The sequence below is a fragment of the Ixodes scapularis genome, unplaced genomic scaffold (genome assembly GCF_016920785.2).
Source record: "Ixodes scapularis isolate PalLabHiFi unplaced genomic scaffold, ASM1692078v2 PGA_scaffold2__306_contigs__length_199485367, whole genome shotgun sequence".
NCBI classification, from domain to species: Eukaryota; Metazoa; Arthropoda; class Arachnida; order Ixodida; family Ixodidae; genus Ixodes; species Ixodes scapularis.
Window position 1 is genome coordinate 10,939,101 of NW_024609857.1, and position 18,209 is coordinate 10,957,309.

An 18,209-nucleotide genomic window follows, 5' to 3' on the forward strand; every position below is an offset into this window, starting at 1 on the left:
ATGTGGTGTAATTGAGCGCATTAATTTCTGAATGGCACACCCGGGGGTTAGTTCATTATTCACGTTCATCTATCGGCAATTGTTGTGCATCAGGGTCATGCATCGGGAATCAATAATTAAAGTATGTCGTATCTGGCATAAATGTCGTCCGTATTCACGACTTGTATAATGCATCGTTCATTTCAACAATTTCGTTGCACACAGAGGCTCACTATGGGGCTGTCCAGTACTACACAAAAACAGCAAGAGCTTTGCTATTTTCGTTTTTAGCTTCGTAATAACGTCCTCGCAGAGCCTTGTTTTTCCTGATTGGGTGTGCGACTTGACATTGTTTTGTAGCGTGAGCTACGCTGGCCGAGGTTGAGCAGTTTCGCGTGGCTGTCAAAGAGCCATGCTGCGCAAGCGCGAGGAGCAGTGACGTCACACTGTGCACAGCTGGCGCGCGCTCCGCCGCCGCCGCGCGCGCCTCACCGGTCTGCGCATGCGCGAGGAGCAGTGACGTCACACGACACGCAGCTGGCGCGCCGGAGCCGCCGCCGCCGCGCACTCCGCCGCCACCGCGCGCGCCTCGCAGGTCTGCGCATTCCAGAGGAGTGACGTCATAGCCGCGGCAGACGCACTGGCGCCGCCGCATTCCCAGCTGTGCGCCACCGTTGCGCAGTAGCCAAGTCTGACGCTGCACCGGAGCCGCTTGATAGCGCCTTTCATTTTGTGCGCATAAGCTCACGCTACGTATATCCTGGCAAAGCCGAGCTAAGCCAACGCAATTTTTTTTAACTGATTTCTCACACCCCGGAAAGACATTCGCATTTTCTAAATTTTATTCTCAAGATAGACCTCGGCCAAGCTAAGGAGGATTATGCGACGAAATTCACTGATCATTTAATCCCCAAAGAGATAATGGGTTGTAGGATGTATTTCCAGTGAACGACTTCGTTAAGGTTTACTCTGGCCTTCCTGAATCAAAGTGTTCACATCTGCGAAAGCCGCAGCAGCTTTTTGCAGTGCATTATACATCGGCGAAGATATTTAGATGGATACCGCAAAGGCAACCAATCATGTGTTTGCGAATGACCCAGAACCACCTCCAAAATGTTTTACGGCTTTCAGTTAGTAGCTTTAGTGTGAATGTTTGTTTCGGCAAGCAATATGGAATACCAAAAATTTTACTGAGAGGGGGCTGAGAAATTGAAAGTTACGTGTGCCTAAATCTAGAAAAAGTTTGTACGTAACATTCACCTTGGGGGACTATTTTTTTTATTAATTTGCACCTTTCCCCTCCCCCTTTTAATGCGCAAGTAGAGAGCCACGTTGCTCTCCACCTACGCATACCACCAGGAAGTAACCAAGTGGAAGTTCACGTGGCCATTAATTCAAACGACCATAAGAACAAACGCCTCTTTCGCAGCAGGCAGCGAGTCATTGTTATTCTCTTCACCCAAATCAACGTTTTTTTCTCTTTTTTTTGCCCGTTTCATTCAACGCGACGTCTCACCGCCATCGCATCCACTAACAAACTGCATAAAGTCGGATACCCAGCTGCTGCATTTTGTGAAACTTTCATCTGCAGAGCTGTGTGGGCTTCTTTTGAAAAGCCTGCGGATCTATCTATGGTATGATACAATTTTTTCTACGGTCCTTGGATGCGGTAGGCATGTATCGAAGGCTTGTCAAGCACATTTGCAGGATTTACACGAATAAAGGTGCAAAGAGAGAGCAAACGCCTGCAGTTCTCGGTAAAAGGAGACCGTTTGTGGTTCCTCAGTCATCCTTGCAGCTTGACGTTTCAACAGGTCTTTGTTTGCTCCATCGAAGCTCCCAAGCAGTGAAAGGTTTTATCACTCACGATGCGATTCTTTGCAAGGTCACTAATGACGTCTTGTAACTGAGTAATTTTTTTCGTTAGACGTCACTGGGATTGTTGAAAAGCTTTAATTCTCTTCTTGCTGGCTGTTTGTAGATTGCAGTAGCGCGTAACCTCCCTCGGCAAAAAGGCTTTCACAAGAGTGTCGTGAACAGGTTGTGCCTCTAAAGATGCAGAGTTTTGTTACACTTCCATTATATTATTACTGTTCCAGAATGCAGCAAGTTGTTTCTGATATGGTTAAGCGTATACTTTTGGCTCGAAGCTTATGCCGCAGTTTCGCGGTGCATGTAATCGCGATAAATAATTGCCAGAGGCCTTTACACAGGCTTGCTCTTTCTTTTTTTGTTTTCTAAAACTTTTCACGCGATATTAAACCGACGGAAATTTTATTGCTTTAAAGATTCTATAACTGTATGCTGTACACTTTCCACCGGCGATTGTTTCTAGTGTTCATATTTATATGCTTCGGTGTATTCTGGTAATCTGTTTCGGACGGAGGCTAAACGGTTTATTATTGGTGAAAAGATCCGATTAAAACTATGAGTTCAAGTTGACGATGAGGCGAGTTTTGACAAAAACTATTCTAACTTGGTCAGAAATATCCACAAATCGTTTTTTTTTTTAATTTTTAAATCGAGTTTGTATGTTTAACAACAACGGCTGTTTTTTTAGTTTTAGCCAATTTTATACTTTTGACACCAACAGATGTCTACCGGTGTTTTCGGGTTAAAACAGGAAAGTCTACAGCCTATTTAATAGCTTGTCGCCAGAAAACAAAGATTGATGGTTACAAAAAAAAAAAAAAAATCGAGGCACACTCATGTAGAATCGCACGGCACATCGACACAAAAAACAAACGTAAAATCAATGTGCTTTATGACCGAATATACGATTGTCCACTTCAATTAATACATCCAAACTTCGTCAGAAGCACTTTATCGAGAAGATTGTCGCCGCTTGCGGGAAAGCAGGGTCATTTGCTGCTATTGGCGACGTCCAACTATCTCAAGGGGAGCGCTCCCTTGCCCAGCACATGCCGCGCTTATTTTGATATTTCGCAGCCGATATAATCTTGGTCGTCCAGCGACGCCGTTGCAGGGAGACAGACACACCCCGGTCCTGAGGGCGTCACTGAAGAGTGGAAACGAGTCATGCTGGACATCGTCTGGAAGTGTCTGGCCACGGGATGTGTCGCAGGACTCGGTGTCCTGCTGGTTCAGTACATTTGGGACCAGCTGAAGAGGAACTTCAAGAAGGGTCTGCCGCCGGGACCTTACGGCCTCCCCTTCGTCGGTTACCTGCCGTTCATGCCCAAGCACGGCCATCGCGGAGTGGAAGCCCTCAAGGATAAATACGGGACCGTGTTCGGGTGAGTGCCCCGCCGAATGACTGCACCACCCAAAAATGTTGACCATTTCAGGAAAGGACAGCAGGTCGGTGCCCTTATAAGTCTTGAGGCGTATGACACGTGTTTTGCATCATTTCCGAAGCCATGAACGCTTGCTGGCTGAGCTGTAAAAATCGCACTCTGGGTTGTGAATTGAGAATCATCGGAAATGCGAATAGACGCGCTTGCGAGACTATGTTGATGAAACTTACCTGTGATACCATAAATGAAAGATGGCAGTTGACATATTGCAGGAATAGTTCTTAAATGGGTACTCCGGTGTTTTTTTCAAGGTCTCCAATTTGTCTGAAAATTTCCTAAACAAATCAATATGCATTGCTGAAATAGTATCGCAAATATTAGGCCAGAATAATTTGTTTTTATCGAAGTTATCGCATTTACAGTTTTAGTGCTCATCGTGTCTTCCGAACTGAACGTTTCTACTGGCACCGACGAATTGACGCCAGTGACAAGGAGGGGTTCCTTTTTTGAACTGTAGGATTTGTTCGCCAATGATAACAAGCAGCATGATTGTGTCAAGTTAAGGATTTGGAACTTCGCTCCAGCACTCGCGCAGCAGCACGAAATAAATGCTCGGCATTGTCAAGTTTTAGAGATTACCTGCTTGACTGGCGAGCCTGCCCGCCACTGGCGCTATGGCATTAAGAAGTGCGGGTATATTTCACAATAATGATCCTAAATTGCGTGATATCAAATAGGATACTTTAAAGAGTAAAGACCGCGGATTCACAAAATATGGTACGTCGGGGTAGCTCAAAACAATTGCCGGAGTACCGCTTTAAGCCGTGGGCTCGTGCATCATACAAAAGCAGACTCGTGCGTAAGGATTACAAGTAACTGATTACTTGTAATAAATGACATCTTTTGTAACTTTTCAACGCTTCAGTTTTTTGCCTGAGTTTACGTTCGCTGTAATTCAATTACTATTCTTCTGTATCCTTACAAGTAATCAAATATTTTCTGAAAGAGCTAAAATTATTGAGTTACTTTTGTACGTAAAACATCGAGCTGTCTGCCCATGCCTCACTCGTCTATGTTGTACCAACGTTGGACACTTTGTCTTACCCCTAAACAACTATAAAAAAATTAAAGACATTTACAATTTTCTGAAATGCCGAATTAGAGCGCAGCTCTTGAGGAGGAGAGGGGGAAGATATGAAGGGAGGGTATGCCCCTCCTCGCCCTCCGTACCCTCCGTACCCTCCCCTCCTCCTCTCCTGTGCCTCTCCCATTTAGCGGAAAATTATCGATCGATTTGCCGCTAAATTTAGCGGAAAATATTTTATGCTAAATTTAGCGGAAAATGTTTCCCGGGTTGAATGGCGCCGCGTGTGACGTCACGAGGCTAAAATTTGAAACATGTCTGCTTCATATACATATGTATGCTTCGAACATATCTGCGGACAGTTTTTGTGTTACTAGTGTGACAGGCCCGTCACACAAGGAGGAACCGCGCCTTTAACAGTGACAGCAGACGAACCGCGCTTCCGAGAATTTGGTACGCAATTACCTTAATAACCTCAGCCCCCTTTTCGGAGATCTCGCTGCCTGAATATCCATCGAGAAGGAAGATCCAACGAGCCGAAAGATCCAATTAGTCACGTGACAGGCGAGCAGGTATATCCATCGAGACAGAATGTCCAATTGAGACGGAATGTCCAACAAGTATGAATATCCAACGCGACGGAAGATGCAACCAGGCCTGAATGTCCGTCGCGACTGAATATCCAACGATACGAATATCCAACCAGGTCTGAATGTCCACTGAGATTGGATGTCCAATGTGTTATGTATATTTTATTTTTGTAGTTTTTCGATCATATTGCTCCCAAATAAATAATCATAAGCCAGGCCCTTTTTTTACTGGCACATTTTTGTATCCCATGTGAAAGGGCTTGCTGGAATTCTCTAAAAATATATTTATCAGTGTAAAGATCACATTCACAAGATACGTGAGCTCCGTGCCAGGATGGAATGGGAAATAGTTTTTTTTTCTTCTTCTGGTGTAATTATTTTTTGGTCAAAAACTCGTTGTACGCTTCTTTTTTTTTTTGGGGGGGGGGGGGGGGGGACACGCTGTACATTGTTTCGACGAATCCTGCAGGGTCACGTTGGGCAGCCGATACGTGGTGTTCCTGTGCGACTTCTGCTCCATCAAGGAAGCCCTGAGCCAGGACAGTCTGCTCAACAGGCCGGACGAGTTTCCTTTCAAGGTTCACAAAGAATTCCAGGGTAAAGATTCATTCTGCCTGAGGTAGGATAGACAGAGGCTAGGGTGGGAGTTTTTTCTAGCCGGTCATACTCTGAGCTGCTGCCAACAGAAGGGGACGTAGAGACGAAGCGATGAGCGATGAGGCATCATGCTCAAATGATTGCGTTGGTCATGAAAGAGATGATGGGGATAGTGCTGGGTGAATTTATTCCACCTGCACACAAAACAAGCGTTCCTTACGGCAACGTTGGGAACCGATAAGGCAGCTAGAAAAATGCGTGCTGTCTTTGCATTGTTCTTTTGTTTTTTGAACGATTGTAGTCCTTCAGTCCTTCAATGCTTACTTCAAAGTAATTGACCTCTTTGTCTTTGATTGGTATAGTTAAAAATGAATAATATTTTATATAATGAGTGTCTGCGAGTAAGGGTTGCAAGCTCCAGTAAAACTTCGAAGTCTCTGGGATAACTTTAAACATCAAAATGGTTTCAAGGACATTGTTGAAGCACTTTGAAAACAGTAAAAATAAAGAGAATAGTGTAGTAATTTTTTTTTCCTATTTAAATGATGCATTTCAAAAGTGCTCAACTTGTTTGTACATAGACCTTAAAAACAACATTACTCTTTTACACCGCTGGAATGAGACATTATTGAGAGGTAAGATTGCATCTTTAAAAGCAAGCTTTAAGTCATAGTTTGATTACTTCCTCGTATTAACTTTCTTTAATCTTCTTCTTTCAGATCCATCTCAGGGTAACGATCGATCACTGTATTGCATATTTATTAATTTGACTGCATAAGTTTGCGACGAATCAGTATTGAATTATTGGGAAACGATCAAACATAACTTAACATGAAATAATTCCGAGACTGGGAGTAAAAAGGACACATTCGACACACTACACATTTTAGTGTATGTGCCGTTTTTACCGGCAGGTTCCTTTTTTCGTGCTAAATAATCATTAAGTCCTTTGCGCTTTGAGATTCAGAACATATCATTTTAATCATGTTTACGTAACGCCAAATATGTTTTCTTTTTTCAAGTTGTCCAGTTTATTGAGAGATCCGGGTAGCATTCCTGTTTCCAACCAATTTTACGCTCTTACGTCGTAGGTTTGATGATCTTGAACGGACCAGTGTGGAAGGAGCAACGAAGGTTCTCGCTCCGACTCTTCAAGAACTTGGGTATCGCAACCCAGGCCATGGAAAGGCATATTCACGTAAGGGATACGTACTGTACAGACTTCGGAGTGGTGTAGCTTACGGCTTACCCCAAAAGGGAATGCCACGCACTCAGTCCCAGAGAAAACTCCAAGAGATAATCACTGTACCAGAAATGCTAATTTAGTAGGGAATTTTAGCAAACCGTTACCGTGTTTTACGTACCGCACTACTGGAGCCTTTGAAGCATGATTTAAAGCATGCCTCAAAAAGTTGTCTCTAAGAACGAAAAAAAAAAAGTTTTCGCTGGACTGTTAAGTTAGCAGTATGTGAAAGATCGTAGAATCGTAGATTACATATTTGTTGTGCGTGTGAAAGCACTTTTGTTTATTCGCCATTCGCCGAGCACTAGGACTTGGTGTTTGGTACTCGGACAACTGCCCATAAAATGCGGCGAGCATGCAACTTGTTTAGAGCGCACCAGGCTACAGGTTTGAATTATCTTGCAAGTAAATACAATTAAAAAAAAAAGAAAAATTGTCTTTAAGACGACCCAGATGTAAAAACGATCTGCGAAGATGGGGCCTGGTTGTATGATTTATTTGAACTCGCTCGTACTTCACGCTTGCGGTTAGCCACTGAAGTCACATGTGTTTCAGGTAAAATAAAATCTGTCCTTATCGAAGACAACTTTCAAGGCATACGTTGTACATGAAGAGGTTCTTGTATTCCTGAAAAAAGTGTAAAGCTTTGCGAAAACACCCCTCTAAACTTTTGTTTTAACGAAAAAAGAAAACAAAAACTGCGCATTGGTGTACTCTTATTCTCCGCCCAAACGTCTAGCGGTCATAACCACATGCCAAGGTTCCAGAACTAACAGTGTTCTTATTCAGACGTTATAAGGGATTTTCTTAAATATTCAATGGGGAAATGACGGCCGGCGGAATTGAAATTACCAAAAAATCACCTTTGACTTTTGACTAAGACGACTGTTAGTTCTGAATCTTTGGCATCTGTTTTGAACCGCTAGAGCACTTGAGTGCAGGTTGAGGCGTTCGGCAAAATCCAGTTTATTTAAAGCAAAAAAAAAAACAATAATGGGAAAGGGGGGGCGGCACATTCTAGATTGGCTTTCGAACCCGTCTGGTTCCACGTTTGAGCTCCCGGCTTCCAAAACGCAGGACGAAGTGGGCCATCTGCTCCAGGAGTTCCGCGACAAGAAGAGCAAGCCCGTGCTCCCGATGACTCTGCTGACGCCCAGCACTTCTAACATTATCTCGGCCCTGGTGTTCGGCCGGAGGTTCGAGTACTCAGACCCTGAGCGGATCTACCTAGACAAACTGATTGAGATAATCCCGGCTCTGGCCGCCCAGACCTCCTTCATCAACTTCTTTCCCTGGCTGCGCAACTTGATGGTCTTCTTCAAACTCGGCGCCTGCGAGATGCTCCGAGACGCCCTGGTCCGCAGAGAGGATTTCGTTGAGTGAGTAGAACTTGTGGGATCTTTTCACCTTATACTACGGCCGATTCGATCAAGCCACGATTTAGTCGTTACCAAGGAAGTCACACAACAGAGCAAGCTCAGTCAAGCACCTTATCAACTCACATGACGTCGCCCTAAGTCTTGTTCTCCTCCGGTGGCGTCTGCAGATGAACCGCTCCCTTCATGAGGGCTCCCCCAACAAAGACTCCAACCGGAGACCATGAAATCGAGACTCTCCGCAAAAACTACCAATTAAGATTCTCAAGTCAAAAAAGTCCGGACACCCCCCCCCCCCCCCCCCCCCCCCCCGACCCCCTTGTCTCGCGCCCCCTCCCGCTCCAATCGCGGATCTCAAGCCCGCATTAGGTAACGGTCACGGTCGAGCGCCACAGCGCCTGTGTGGCGAGAAATCTCGGCTCGGTACTCGAGAAGTGCACATATCTCACATGGTTCTTTGGTTCACACTAAGCTGGAAGCAACACCTTACGTCTCTAGATTTTCGATGAGTAATTGGAAATGAGTAAGTGAAACGCTCACGCAAAGTTGTGCCCGGGCGTTGCAGCTTTTGTCGACATGACAGGCATTGATTGTTTTGGCATAACTTTATAATTTTTATTTGCGTAGGTCAAAGATTGACTTCCACGACGAAACGTACCAGGATGGCGTAGTACGGGACTACATCGATGGATTCATCTACGAAATGAAGAAGCAGGAAGGCGACCAGAAAGCATTCACAAGTACGCTGCCCTTTCCTTTCATATATATATATATATATATATATATATATATATGTAGCCGTCGCAACAAAGTTTGTATTAAAAACTCCGACAAACGCGGTCCATTGTTTTATATTTACCCTACTTGACCTAGACCTACGTTTCAAGCCTGGTAGGCCCTTCGTCAGTCTGTGAATGACCTACCAAGCTTGAACCGTTTCTCTCTGCATACACAGCTCGTGTTTGGCGACCTTCTTGATCTAGAAAACTATCTCCTCTTTAAGGGCAACTATGTTTTGAATGTATTACTCTCAGTGTCTTCTTTCCCTCCCCGTTGCTGTTTATATATATATATATCTATATATATATATATATAAAGAGAGAGAGATAGATATATATGTGTGTTCTTCATCTAGTAGTATGCAAAGGTTCCTGTCAAGACCTTGCGTTTCTAATAAAAAAATATTTATTTTATTTTTTATATATAAGCAGCAATTTCGATAATCATTTAGTGACTTCTAGGTCTCATTATAACGATTCCTAAACTGAAATATGACAAGATCTAGAATACTTTGCCCGTCCGATGCACAGGGAAACGTTTCGTTATAGCCATTTTCAGAGGCTGGATTAACGCACTAGTCGGACGTACTCACAACAATAAGATGGTAAGTTATGCCGTACAACGTGCCACTGAAGTTTGATGAGGTGTCGCTAAGCCTCTTCTTTTTTAATAATGAACAGACTCGATATATTTTAGTCGTGGCAGTGAAACAAAAAACATTACTCGTAAAACAAAACAGAGCAACTGTATTTTTTGCCTTGAAGAAAAGGTGGCCAGCGAAGCTGTAGAGCACCACAACACAGGATTAACCAAGAGACACACAAAAGCACTTCACCAACAGTTGATTTAAAGTATATATACATCATTCTGAAGCGGTAGAGATGAGTGTTTTATGGTCACTATGATATATACAAGCTTACTTGTGCCAGCTAAACACACGCGACTCTGCGATACGTTTTATCCTGACAAGCAGATTGAAGGGTCACCAATGCATGGACTCTAACTTTTTTGTAATAGCCTTGGGCAGTACGATTTCTTTTCCATGCCTTATTTTACTTTGAATACCAAGTTGTGTCTGTAATTTGTTTTATTATGACTGATGTGTCACTCCTGTATTTCACGTCCTTGCATGTTCAACTCATTCTGACTTTTATGTGCACAAATATCAAAGCCTTCATGGTGTTTCGGCACGCAGTGAATACCAATACCAACTACCAATACACAATAGGTTACATTGCAACTTCGGTGAGAGTATTCGCTAAAGTTAAATATATACATATAATGCTTTACGTATATAAAAGCTGCTTAGTCCATATGTGTAAAGCAGTGAGGTCACCCGATTCGAGAGGGAGAAGGCCCAGTGTTCTCATATGTATCTCCATTATCACACGTTTTGACTTCTTTTCTTACCAAGATGCGTTTCGAGGTGACCGAGCGTAAATGGATTTTGATATATTGGAGCGCTTTCGCATGCAATTTAATTTCTGCACACGGATACCAAAAGTGCATGGAACCTTAGCCATATACAGCTTCGCTGTGAAAAAATTAAAGCCGTTTACAACTCCCTGTAACGCCGAATTAGAGCGCAGCTCTTGAGGAGGAGGAGGGAAGGGTACTGGGGGGTCAGTTGACCTCCGAAGGGGGAGGGGGGTCACGTGACCTGAGGGGTCACGTGACGATGACGTCATCAGTGATGATGACGATGACGTCATCGGCATCCGCATCGTCATCATCATCATCACTGATGACGTCACTGATGACGTCATCGTCACGTGACCCCCCCCCCCCTAGGTCCTCCCGAAGGAACCCGAGGTCCTCCCGAGGTCCTCTTGAAGGAGCCTGAGGTGCTCCCGAGGTCCTCCCGAAGGAACCCGAGGTCCTCCCGAGGTACTCCCGGAGGAACCCGAGGTCCTTCCGAGGTCCTCCCGAAGGAACCCGAGGTCCTCCCGAAGTCCTCCCGAAGGAACCCGAGGTCCTCCCGAAGGAACCCGAGGTCCTTCGGGAGGACCTCGGGTTCCTTCGGGAAAATTTACCCATAATTAGGGATGTCGCGAACCAGCCGAGGTTCGATTTCGAAAGGTTTCGCTACTTTCAAAGCGAACTGAGGTTCGAATCGAAAAATTTCGATATTTTCGTACCGACCGAGGTTCGAATTCGAAAAATTCGCAACCTTCGATCACAGTGGAGTTTCGAATTCGAAAAGTTCGAAGCTTTCACGGTTTATAAAATTTCGGGTTCGAATATTTCGAATGTTTTTTACCTGAGGTTCAATAAATTCGAAGTTTTCGAACTTTCCGAACTTGAAAATTTGAGATATTTGAATATTTCGAATTTCCTCGGATCTGAAATTCGAAAATCGAATATTTTGAAATTCTTTGGATATAAAATTCGAAAAATCCGAACACTTCGAATTGGTATAAACATAAAGTTTGACAAATTCGAATATTTCTAACTTATTTCTACATAAAGTTTGAAAAGTTCGAATGCTTCGATTCTCTTTTAACGCTAAATTTTTAAAAAATCGAAGGTTTTGAATTTCTTTTAGGTCCAAGTTTTCAAAGTTCGAAGTCCGGTTTTCATGTTCCTCCACAATTTCAGTTTCAAATAATGTTTTCACGACTCACTGTTTTTCACAAAATCAGGTTTAGAAAAGATAGAGTGTGATATTTAGACTCTGCGAAGTTGGGTCAGGCAATTAAATGAGACGACGAGTGTCCCGGATGTGCTGAAATATTTGCTAGTGCAGATGCAGAGTGACGTGTGACCATAGATCAGTAATTGTGACCGCCAGCGCTGGGGGGGGGGGGGGGGGGGAGGAGGGAGGGAGGGAGGGGGAGAGGGGAGGGGGGGGTTAGGGTCTTTAGCGTGCATCACACAGTAGTAATCACACGAACGCACTGTTTTACGGTACTCATCCAGTTCGAAACGTCCAGGGGCGGGCAGGAGGTTGAAGCTCAGAAAAACCTTGAAGCGACGTGGCAAACTACCTCCCTACCCCTTGCAGGCTGGTAGTAATCCGATCGAACACCGCCCGAGTGACGCTGACATGTAGTAAATTAAGTTTGTAATTGTCCTGGAGGTTTATTTTCCGGGACGGAGGAAACGCCTCGCAAAAAAGCACAGAAGCCGACACACCTCGAGGTCGAGGAGCGTTCTACCATACAAGTGGCGTCGGAAGAAGAAAAACGGGAGGGGGGCTGCATCCCCCCTTTCCCCCTTCCAGATATTTTGGACTGTTAAAGAAAACAATTCGGGGAATGAGGGCGTGGTCGAGGTTATTTTAATCTGAAATTATTTATGCATACGTATAGCTACTGTCGCTCTTCACTGCATAAAAGATCGAGTAGAGCGTCATTCTCTAAAACTCGTTGTCAGAAGGCACTATTTGTCACATGCTTAGTGGTTCGGAAGTTCTCAGCTATGTCTTTTCGACCTGAATAACTGTGCCATTGATAAAAAGAAATTAAAAAAATAAACATAACAATAAATGCGGGGGTAAAAAGCTGAAGAAAAACAAATTATCAAGAATTCGCCGGAAGTGTTGTATTCTTGCATATTCAAAAGCTCAGAACTTCGAAACAAGTTTCTCCTACCAAAATGTGTGCAGGCTAAAAGAAACACGTCCCAAGAACGTGAAGCGAAAAAACAAATGTTTATTTTTTAATGACGTGCTGAACTTAACAATATCAGATATCTTCTCCCATGAGTTAATTTAATCCTGAACGTGAAAAAACAATAAATACATTATTTTGTATTCTGCAGATGGCAATGATACGTACTGTGTGTAGTGTTAATTTAAATGCGATACCTCAAACAACTTATACGAAAAAAAATACCAAGTTTAGGGCATAACTACCCATAGATACATGGTTGGACATTTCTGCGAAACTTATCTTAAATAACAATAATCACATCTTAAGACGACTCTTACCTACGCTATACATAGATCACGCTAAAAAAAGTTTAACATCTCTACCATAAATAGCTTCGGCTATAGCGCGCTTCAAATATGGCACAAACGACAATCGTCGAAAAACTGTCGTCCTTCCTCGCCCCTTTGAGAATTTATTTCTTTAAAACTGAGCCCGCCAAAACACTGAAATAAACGGCATTGTCTTTCGTAAGGAACGCAGCACCGCATGCAAAAATTCGAGAAAAAAAAGTGAAAGTCGTTTACCACTCGCTGTAACGCCGAATTGGAGCGCAGCTCTTGAGGAGGAGGAGGGGAGAGTACTGAGGGCCACGTGTTCTCGGGGGGGGGGGGGTCACGTGACCCCCCCCCCCCCCCGAGGGCACGTGACCTTGGTGGGGTCACGTGGGAGCAAACACGTGCCCCCTCAGAGGTCACGTGACCTCGGGGGGGGGGGGGGGGGGTCACGTGACCTGCGGAGTCACGTGACCCCCGGGTCACGTGACCAAAATTTTTCCGCCAGATTTAGCGGGGAAATTTTTTCCGCTAGATTTAGCGGGGGAAGTTTTCCGCTAGATTTAGCGGGGAAATTTTTTCCGCTAGATTTAGCGGGGAAATTTTTTCCGCTAGATTTAGCGGGGAAATTTTTTCCGCTAGATTTAGCGCGGAAATTTTTTCCGCTAGACTTAGCGGGGAAATTTTTTCCGCTAGATTTAGCGGGGAAAGTTTTCCGCTAGATTTAGCGGGGAAATGTTTTCCGCTAGATTTAGCGGGGAAATTTTTTCCGCTAGATTCGACGGGGAAATTTTTCCGCTAGATTTAGCGGGGAAATTTTTTCCGCTAGATTTAGCGGGGAAATTTTTTGCGCTAGATTTAGCGGGGAAATTTTTTCCGCTAGATTTAGCGGGGAAATTTTTTCCGCTAGATTTAGCGGGGAAATTTTTTCCGCTAGATTTAGCGGTGAAATTGTTTCCGCTAGATTTAGCGGGGAAATTTTTTCCGCTAGATTTAGCGGGGAAATTTTTTCCGCTAGATTTAGCGGGGAAATTTTTTCCGATAGATTTAGCGGTGAAATTGTTTCCGCTAGATTTAGCGGGGAAATTTTTTCCGCTAGATTTAGCGGGGAAATTTTTTCCGCTAGATTTAGCGGGGAAATTTACCCATAATGCACCGCGCGGTTACGCCGACGGCGACGCCGACGGCGACGCCAACGGCGACAGCGACGGCGACGGCGACGGCGACGCCGCTCAAGCCGGAAACGGGCCCCTAAGAGCTGCACTCTAAAACGAATTACGAAGGTACCTCACTACTTGAATTCAAATGAAACCGTCCGCCGGTCTTTCGAAGTTCGAAGAACGTCGAACTTTTACCCTAAAAGTTCGAAGTTCGTAGAACTTTTGACATGTCAGGATTGGAAAATTCGAAACTTTTCTAATTCTCTTGATAAATAAGTTTGAAAGTTCGAAAATAATCGAATTCCTTAGCGTAGGAAATCGAAAGTTCGAAAAGCTTCGAATTTTTTAGTGCACTAAATTTGAAAGTTCGAAAATCATCGAATATTTTGGTATAACAAGTTCGAAAGTTCGACAAGCATCGAATTTTGCAGCGTAATAAGCTCGAAAGTTCGAAAAGGATTAATTTTTTAGCGTCATAAGTTCGACGGTTCGAGAAGCGTCGAACTTCTTAGTTTAACAAGTCGACTTCCGTCGAATTTTACTATATAGAAAGTTCGAAAATTCGAAATCTTCCAAACATTTCGCACCCGATAGTCGAAACTTCGATTCGAAAAAAATGAAAGCCGCTTACAACTCCCTGTAACGCCGAATTAGAGCGCAGCTCTTGAGGAGGAGGAGGGAAGGGCACTGGGGGGGGGTTAAACTAACCAGGGGGGGGTCACGTTACCTTGGGGGTCACGTGACCCCCAATGCCGATGATGTCATCACTGACGTCACTGATGACGTCATCAGTGACGATGACGATGCGGGTACCGATGACGTCATTAGTGACGTCACTGATGACTTCACCAGTGACGATGACGATGACGATGCGAATGTCGGTGACGTCATCAGTGACGTCGCTGATGACGTCATCAGTGATGATGACGATGACGATGCGGATGCCGGTGACGACATCAGTGACGTCACTGATGACGTCATCAGTGATGATGACGATGACAATGCGGATGTCGGTGACGTCATCAGTGATGATGACGATGACGATGTGGATGCCGGTGACGTCATCAGTGATGATGACGATGACGATGCGGATGCCGGTGACGTCATCAGGGATGATGACGATGACGATGTGGATGCCGGTGACGTCATCAGTGATGATGACGATGACGATGTGGATGCCGGTGACGTCATCAGTGATGATGACGATGACGATGCGGATGCCGGTGACGTCATCAGTGATGACGATGACGATGTGGATGCCGGTGACGTCATCAGTGATGATGACGATGACGATGTGGATGCCGGTGACGTCATCAGTGATGATGACGATGACGATGTGGATGCCGGTGACGTCATCAGTGACGATGACGTCATCGGGGGGTCACGCGACATCGGCGGGGGTCACGTGACCTCGAGGAGGGGGCCACGTGACTTCGGGGGGTCACGTGACCCCCCACGAGGTCACGTGACCTTGGTGGGGGGCTCGCGCGGTGCATTATGGGACATTTCCCATGATGCACCGCGCGGTTACGCCGACGGCGACGGCGACGGCGACGGCGACGCCGACGCCGACGGCGACGCCGCTCAAGCCGGAAACGGGCCCCTAAGAGCTGCGCTCTAAAAAGTTCGCGGCATCCCTACGCATAATGCACCGCGCGGTTACGCCAACGGCGACGGCGACGGCGACGGCGACGCTGCTCAAGCCGGAAACGGGCGCCTAAGAGCTGCGCTCTAAAAAGTATGTACGAATAGTGGCTCGAATTTAAGTAGCATCTATAGCCATTCGTAGCCTTCAGAGTATAATTGGTAAAGACACGACGACAACTGTAGTCACTGAGATGTAGCAAGAAACGCAGAGCATGCACTCTAAAAAAAGCCCGTGCGTCTACTTTCCCGCACAACACTCGGAGAGCCAATCACCGTAACTTACGGAGGCAGCTCAGCGAATGACGATGCCGAAACATATGTTTAGACCAAAAAACGCAGACTGAGTTGTGACATTAAGCAATGCAAGCGTGACGTTTTGCATTGCTTAATGCCACAACTGCGTTTTTTGGTCTAAACATATGTTTCGGCATCGTCATTCGCTGAGCCGCCTCCGTAAGTTGCGGTGATTGGCTCTCCGAGTGTTGTGCGGGAAAGTAGACGCACGGGCTTTTTTTAGAGTGTGGGGAAGTATACGTTCGCACGTCTTGATTCGGGGTTGGTTCCTAGGCGTTTACGTCGACTAATGCACCAGTCTGATTGGCTGCTGAGCGATAATAAGATCCTCGGGATTCGCGACTCCCTGCGTTTCTTTAAGTTGTCGGTAACTAGGGGAATGACAAGGCGCTGCCCAAATCGGACCACATTTTCTCCGCATTGCCTTGCCAGTCGAAATTCGTTTCCCTCCAATGCTATAAAAAATCTCCATTTACAACGGAAGCGAAGATATAAAAGCGCACGTCCGGAAAAGCATAGTGAAAGTAAGTGTGTCGAGAGTTTGTTTAGTTAACGGGAAGGTACTCAGCCCCAATGGGCGTCTGTTGTGTATACGGAGCGCAAGTTCGTCTGCTTCTTTTCCAGGGGTTGTGGTTACGTCAGAACGCCCAGCTCTGATTGGCTCCGATTGGGAGGATTGTGGGTAGACCTCAACGCTAGCTGCCTTGAGGTCTACCCACTATCCTTTCATGAGAGCCAATCGGAGCTCTGTGTTCTGACGTCACCACAACCCCTGCAGAGGAAGCAGACGACCTTGCCCTCCGCATAAATGTTTTCTATCCGGCGACAAAAAAGACTATGTGACTGTAGAAAATTATGTGAATAGAAACAGAAATTTCTCAAATTCTACCCTCATGGTCACTGACAGAGTGAGGACGGCAAGGCGTTTTTTTTTTTTTTTTCGAGCCTCCAGCCTCCAGCCTACACTTCATGCCTTCCGCCGTGCTTTGGCTGCTCGTGCGTGCTCGAGGTGCACGAGACGCCGAAGCAATGCCGAAGCCAGGAGGGTCGCGCTGGAGCCCTCACCTTGTCAGCGACCTGCGTTTCTTCGTGGAAGCACAAAATAGACTCTAACAGCCTTGCTCTCATGAGTGGGATGTGGCATCCTTCCAGGGAACGTCTTGAAAGGCAACGTGGCGTCGTTCTTCGGCGCCGGCAGCGAGACGGTGCGAGCCGCCCTCGACTGGCTGCTGCTCATGAGCGCCGTGTACCCGGAACGCCAGAAGAAGATCCAAGCGGAGATCGACGAAGTGGTCGGAGGAACCGACCGACAGGTGGCCTGGAGCGACCGCAACAAGATGCCCTACACGCAGGCCTTCACGTGGGAGGTGATGCGCTGCAAGCCCGTCAACCCGCTCAACCTGATGCGCTAGTGAGTCGCACACTTAACCACAGCGAGTTACTGAGGAAAGAGCGTCGTCGCTACTCCGCATACGGCAAACCCATATCGCGTTTTGGATTAAAGCATGGCGACGACAGTGTTTTTTGAGTATACGCAAAGCTTTTGCATGCGTCATTCTAAAACTCGATAGTCACTCGAATGAAAAGTTTCAGTTCCGTTTCGTTTGTTTGCTTAGTTGAGGGTTCGCATCCCGGCCGTAGTGCCCGCAATCCGCGTAGGCTTATTGCCGAGCAGGGGTAACCGAGATTTCGGTTACTCGTCAAAAAATGCCCTAGTGGTTGAACCCTGAGGGTCTAGTGGTGGTTCATGCCCTCTGCTAGGACGTGCCAGATGCCCTTCATTGATTTGGCACGTTAAGCCCCCCAAATTTGATTTTGGTTAGTTGAGGCCGGGTAACGTATATCGGGTTATGTGTACTATTTAGGCGATAACTATGTTAATAAAATAACCCTTCTTAAAAAAAGAACCCCAATGATTCATAATACCATGTAATACCATATGAAAGAACCAGAAAAAAAATTAAGGTAGCTTTATTTCATTTCATTAAATTTCATTTATCCCCAGAGCACGAAGCATTACAGAGGGAGAATGGGGGAACAATGAGTCGCCAGTAAAAAAACTTACGTGGGAAAATTTAAAACAATCAGTAAGGATGCTTATCAACGCCGTTTTGAAATGAGCACTGTCAAAAATTTAAACAATGGGGGCGGAAAGGTGGTTCCATTCATGGTATGTACATGATACAAAAGAATGGTAAAAAGCATTGCAGTTTGAGTGAGGGATGCCAACTTTATGTTGATGATTGACTCGTGATGAAACATAAAAAGGAAAGTCAA

General features: G+C 45.4%; 1 protein-coding gene across 1 annotated transcript in view; it reads left to right on the forward strand.

Moving 5' to 3' along the window:
* Nucleotides 1-2,953: 2,953 nt before the first annotated feature.
* The window catches only part of LOC8032986 (cytochrome P450 2J4-like), a 38,598-nt gene continuing 23,342 nt past the window's right edge, over nt 2,954-18,209 (forward strand). Inside the window, exons 1-6 of the mRNA XM_029995709.2 lie at nt 2,954-3,236; nt 5,380-5,507; nt 6,599-6,705; nt 7,828-8,129; nt 8,754-8,866; nt 17,085-17,343. Coding sequence (XP_029851569.2) covers nt 3,019-3,236; nt 5,380-5,507; nt 6,599-6,705; nt 7,828-8,129; nt 8,754-8,866; nt 17,085-17,343 — 1,127 coding nt within the window. The 5' untranslated portion in view covers nt 2,954-3,018. The remainder of the gene's footprint in view (nt 3,237-5,379; nt 5,508-6,598; nt 6,706-7,827; nt 8,130-8,753; nt 8,867-17,084; nt 17,344-18,209) is intronic.